This window comes from Haliotis asinina, chromosome 4, assembly GCF_037392515.1.
Source record: "Haliotis asinina isolate JCU_RB_2024 chromosome 4, JCU_Hal_asi_v2, whole genome shotgun sequence".
In the NCBI taxonomy this organism is placed as follows: domain Eukaryota; kingdom Metazoa; phylum Mollusca; class Gastropoda; order Lepetellida; family Haliotidae; genus Haliotis; species Haliotis asinina.
Genome location: NC_090283.1, coordinates 36,397,112 through 36,402,792, shown reverse-complemented (window position 1 = coordinate 36,402,792; position 5,681 = coordinate 36,397,112). Strand labels below are relative to the sequence as shown.

Genomic DNA, 5,681 nt, shown 5'->3' with positions numbered 1-5,681 from the left:
AATGTGGTTCTTTTTGAAAAACAATATTACAGCTGGAAACATTGGATTAACAGAAAATTTGCAACTGGTGTTGGAGAGTGGAAAAGTGTTGTATGGTACCAACATTGTGGACTTAATTCGGTTCATGATCCTGTCTCCTAAGAGGAAACATACACCACCAGGATATAATAAGTTTCATAAACTGTTAAAGCGCTTGCATGCACCAAAACAACTGTTGAAAAGAAGAACAAAACACAAAAGTCAGTCAAAGATTTTATATATCAAAGGAAAACCAGTTAATGGTGTGCCTGGAGCAACAAAGCTGAGAGCATTAGAGGGTCTGTAGTGTTCATGCTTTTTTCAATAAACACATAAATGACATTTTTATTCTTCTCGTTGTCTTTGCTCAGTGACTCATAGAGCAATTAGCACATCATCGTGCACATAAACACACACAGTGGATGAATAACACCTTCAGTCATTGTGGTGTGTCCTATGACACGTGCACACACGTGGCTTTTTCTCATATTTCTTCTTATGCACTTGTATTCTCACAGGACAGGTGCCAGTATGAACCATGAATCTATGGTAGGTGTATTTCAGCTTGGTATTGCAATAGACACACGTAAACAGTCCTGAACTGTCTTCCCCATCAGCATCCACAGGTAGATAGCCGTGACAGGTAGTGCAGATATATGATGGTTGTTCCATCTGTGAATGAAAAAAAGAACAGACATGGAAACTGCAATCTCAAACTAAAAAGTTGATGTTCAAGTCTATAATTAGGAACATAATTTTAAAGAAGTGGAAACACAAAGTGGAACATACCTGAGGTTGATTTCCTTGACTATGATTTCATCTACTGCTTTCCTAATGGTTCAGTAAGCAATTATTCTGGTGAATAACCATAAGGAACACTGCAAATACCATCTTCTAAAATAAAACGTTTGTTGTCTATGGCTGTCAATGCTACTTTGGTATGATGTTCCGTGTACAGAGTGTTATTATGTGACCTAATGAGATTAAAGGAACATGAGACAGGTTTCCCATCAAACAGACAGTCTCTAAACATTTCGTGTCTGAGAAATGTTTTGATGACAGATTTCTTTATACCTTTGGCTGTTTTTTTCTCCATGAGTTCTTTGTCTTTTTGCATTAAGAAAGAGTACATCTTACTTTTCAAACCACAAAATTCTAAAATAATGTTTCCACCTGCTTCATCCTTCATCTTCCCAGTGACTTTGCGATTGTGATCAGAATACAATCCTTTTGGATCTTCTGGTGCATAATTGGATGTGTCAAATAAGTCCAAGTTTCGCTTCATAAACACATGGGGGTCCAGGAGAGGTTCATGTGGAGGGGCATGGACTTGCATGAACAGACTGTCAGTATCTGTCATGAGCAAATCCAAATGTTCATGTCCATATTGATTTTGCATAACGTCATAGTAAAATGAATAGATTTCATATTTGGCCAAGTCCAGAATGGTAAACCCAACAGTAATAGGCTGATCTAATCGAACAGACACCTTTTCCATTTCTACTGCCACCACATCCTCTGAATAAATTTTGAAGTTTTTGAAGTTGGATTTTGCACTCAGTTTTTGAAGTTTTGCTTGTTGGGTGACCAGCTGCACTGTTTTGTGTTTGCGTTTATTCATGCAGAAACGTCCAAACACACAGTTGTTCATCAGTTTGTAACGATCTTTGTCACAATCGTCCTTTGCATTTTTGCGATTTCTCAAGTTGAGCTCCACATAGGGCTTTAACCATGGGTCTTGGGTAAATTTGAGAACTCTGTGTATTTGCTTTAACACTAAACCATGCTTTAGATACAACTGTAAGGTTTTGAAATGAACCACATAATTGGAACGGTCTTTCAAGGTACAAAACAGTTTTCTACCAGATGATTTTGTAGGAAGTTTATCCATGTCTTTGTGGAGGAAATGAGCCAGCAATTCTTTGTGTTTCTCTGAAAACTCCCCAAAAGAGATATCATCATGAGTTGGAGCCATAGGGAAAGCTGCATGAGATTTGTGTAAGTGAGGAGGATACATCAAATCCACTTCCAAGATATAACCTGTATCACCCTGAGTATCTACATTGTACCAGTCTATCTTACTGAACTCTGTGGATGGGATGAATTGATAGTTTCCAATGGGGAGAGGTTGTAACATGACAGTGGCATACAATGAATTCACATCAAAGTAGAGAAGGGTGGAAGTGTCTTTCTCTGGGTCAGATTGTTCCATATGGTCATTGTTGGCTTCAGCATATTTCTTACCAATGACTGACACTCCACCACGAATAGAATTTTCAATGAAATTGTAGGTGTCAACCTCTGTGAATAGATCCAATTTTGCTCCCGTGATTTTCATAGCTGCGTCCAAACAGAAACCAGGCATGGAATAGTAATGGCAAATGTCTAGCCCATAATCATTCAAGCAACCTGTTCGAAAAGTCTCAATGATATCTGTGAGCAGTAATACATCTGTTTTGACATACAGTCTCGTGAAATCACTGATGGTTTGGCACTGGAATGTTTCCCATAATTGTTGTGTATATGCATAATCTGCATCGCTGATACTTTGTTCACTGAGTGAACTGTAAAAGCTCTCTTTGGGAGGCAAAGATGTCTCCTCTAAAGTGTTCCAGGATTGCATATATTCATAGGGAAAGTTTAGTTTTCTTGTGAGATGATGAGCCTTGCCTCCAAAATGTTCATTCAAATACACAAATGTATCCTCTCCTTTCTTCAGCTGATTTTGAGTTAGAGCCTCTAATGAACTCTGTAAAAATTTGTAAGAATCCAAAAAGACTAAATGTTTGTCAACCGTGAAGGACAGAAATTGCTCAGTGGTGTGTGGTATGACAGTGATCTCACGATCACCAAATTTTTGAGCCACCTCTAGCAACAGATGAGCATCATAATGTTCCAAATTGTGAAACATGACAACCACCTTCTTCCTTAACTGAAAATTTAGATTGCATTTATTATGCAAAACCTGACGAAATTTCCCTGACAAATGGTCATGGTCTAACACCCTATCAGATCCCAGCAGCTCTCCACACAATCCACAATGGGTTGTGCTAGCTATAAGACGTTGATCTTGTTCAGTGAGCTGGATAGGTTTAACAGAATCAAACAGATTCATAATTTCATCATATTCTTTCAAAATGTTTTCAATGAAATGTTCTGCAGCATTTTGACCTACATAAGTTTGAATAGGTTTAGAATATTGTTCATCAGTACACACCACCTTGTAGGCATAAGCACAGGGTACATGCCGATTCAGACGAGACGTATTTCCCTGTTCAGGCACTAATAAACTTTCAAAGTCAGCTACAATCAGAAACTTCGCTCTTTCAGTTTTGCTTTGTGATCTTAAACCAAACTGGTACACTGCTTCTTCAGGTTTAGGTAAATCAACCCTCTGTGCCTTTGTGTAACAGTACGTTTTGTGAGCTTCCAACCTTGTCTTGGATGAAAATGACCATAAACATTTTCTACAAACAAAGCACATGTTTTTTTCACCTTTTCTGTATCTGACTAAGCCATTCAGTCTAGTGATCAGACAGTAATGCATGTTTGGGCTCTTGTCAATCTCCATGGCTTCCTCATGGTCTTCTAATCCTAACACCCCTACAAAATCATCGGGTTCACTTTCTTCTGACAGTAGTAACAAATCCACCTGTCTGTTTTTTTCTACATCCAGAACCTCACTGATGAACATTGGGTATAAGGTACCATCTTCAAAACCATACACATTGATGGACAACTGATTCACTTGTTCAAACCGAGGAATTTGTTTCAAGGACATAGGGAAAGTGAACCCTTCTAAATTCAGTTGATTCAAATAGGGAAGGTAATGACTTTGTCTTTCTTTGTTGACTTTAGATGGGAACAATTTGGCAAGAATGGATAAGGGAAAACATAAATTATTATCCTCATTTTTAACATTGGTAATGCAGTAAGTATGCTTTGCCAGTGCTGGTGGTAATGGGATGTAAGTGCCTCCACTAAATGGAGCAAACTTGACCACAGTGAGTTTCAAAAGCACAATGGCGGACACATTTAAACCAGAATGAACCCCTTCATAATCATCTAAAGTTTGAAGCATTTTGTTCATAGCTTCCAAATACTGCTCAATCAGATCGCTCCCTACTGTAGCTGTCTGCATTTCACTTCTAAAATAGGCTTCATGATAATTTGATGCACCATCATCACTTGGTTTTTCCATTTTAATGTGTAAACACAAACCCCATTTCACAGATTTTTTCTCATGTATTTCTGATTCTAGCGATGAAATGATATTGCCCTGTTCACTGACTAGAAATTCTAATGCATCAGTTGCACCCCTACCTTTGAAGTCATATTCCCTAACATCACCCTGTAAAGCTTCAGTAGAACATGGCTTTGAATGATCTTTGGGTTGACTAGGATGGTGGGAGGAAGCGGGAGGAGCAGTGGAAACAGGAGGTGAATCAGGGGGTGCTACAGACACTGTTGCTGGCTTAGACTTTTTCTTAGCCCTTCCTTTACCATGTCCTATCATATCATGACCTGATTGACTTTTGTGCATACGCAAAGCCTTTGAGGTGGGAAAGGATTGATCACAGGTTGGACAGGTATGAGCAGAAACATTATTTGAACATGAACCTACACAGGGATGGTTTTGATAATCAGTTTCATTTGAAAACTGCTTAAAGCAGTGTGGACATTGACGACCATAGACAACTCTCTGTTTACAGGTTTTGACATGTTGATTCAAATTATCTTTCCGATTAAAAGCCTTTTGACAAAATTGACATATAAATAAAGAACCTGTTCTACCACAATTCTGAAGATGACGTACTAAACTGGATTTATGTCTAAAGCGGACATTGCAATGACTACAAACGTACACTGGGCATGTGGTATGGTTTGACATTATGAGGTTATTCACCAAGAATAGTATGCATAACAGCTCAGAACCTGTGTAAAAGAAAAAATAGCATATGTAGCCAACACCCTATATACTACTATAGTGAAGTAGCGTACAGTGCAATCTAGTGTTTATGGTTGTCTCATTGTTATACAGACGAAGGTCTAGTGTCATTGAACCCACGTTGCTCCTACCAAACTTTGTTAACTGGGTATATGTAAAATATTTCAGGTGAAACAAAATAACACTCTTTCTTATCACTATTACCAGTAATGTCACATACTCTCTTTCAATGAACACATCCTTACCTTACTGTTGTCAAATCGTCAACACAAATACCACTAAGGTCGGTTTGTCTTCTTCAAGTGTAGAGACAAGTCAGTCTTCAAGCGTGATGGGAGATGATGTGGTGTGATAAGAAAGGACAAAGTTCGAACCTTTTATACCCTCACTTGCATAAGTCCACATGGTTTCGTGAGGATAAGGTATCCTGAGAAAGATACCCACCATAGAATACGTTTCTTGAATCAAATTCTAAAGTTCAAGATGACTAGGTAAAACTGATTGTCACTGACGAACTACATCGTGATGATGAATTCAATAGAAAACCTATTTTCATATGTTCCATGTGCAAGATCTGAATAGATGTCATGACGAAACTAGCTCACACCCATCACGTGAGGATGAGTTAGTAAAATTGGATAATAACACAATTTGTAAACTCATGTCGAGTCATAAAAGAGGGTTGTGTTTTCTCAGATTATATAAACCTTTTGAT

General features: G+C 38.2%; 1 protein-coding gene across 1 annotated transcript; it reads right to left on the bottom strand.

The window, feature by feature from the left end:
- Positions 1-327: 327 nt before the first annotated feature.
- On the bottom strand, positions 328-5,301 carry LOC137282467 (uncharacterized). Its single transcript, XM_067814222.1, has 3 exons — positions 5,212-5,301; positions 808-4,953; positions 328-690 (listed from the first exon to the last, which is right to left on the bottom strand). The coding sequence occupies exon 2, from the start codon at positions 4,907-4,909 to the stop codon at positions 869-871; it is 4,041 nt and encodes a 1,346-aa protein (XP_067670323.1). The 5' UTR covers positions 4,910-4,953; positions 5,212-5,301; the 3' UTR covers positions 328-690; positions 808-868.
- Positions 5,302-5,681: the final 380 nt, after the last annotated feature.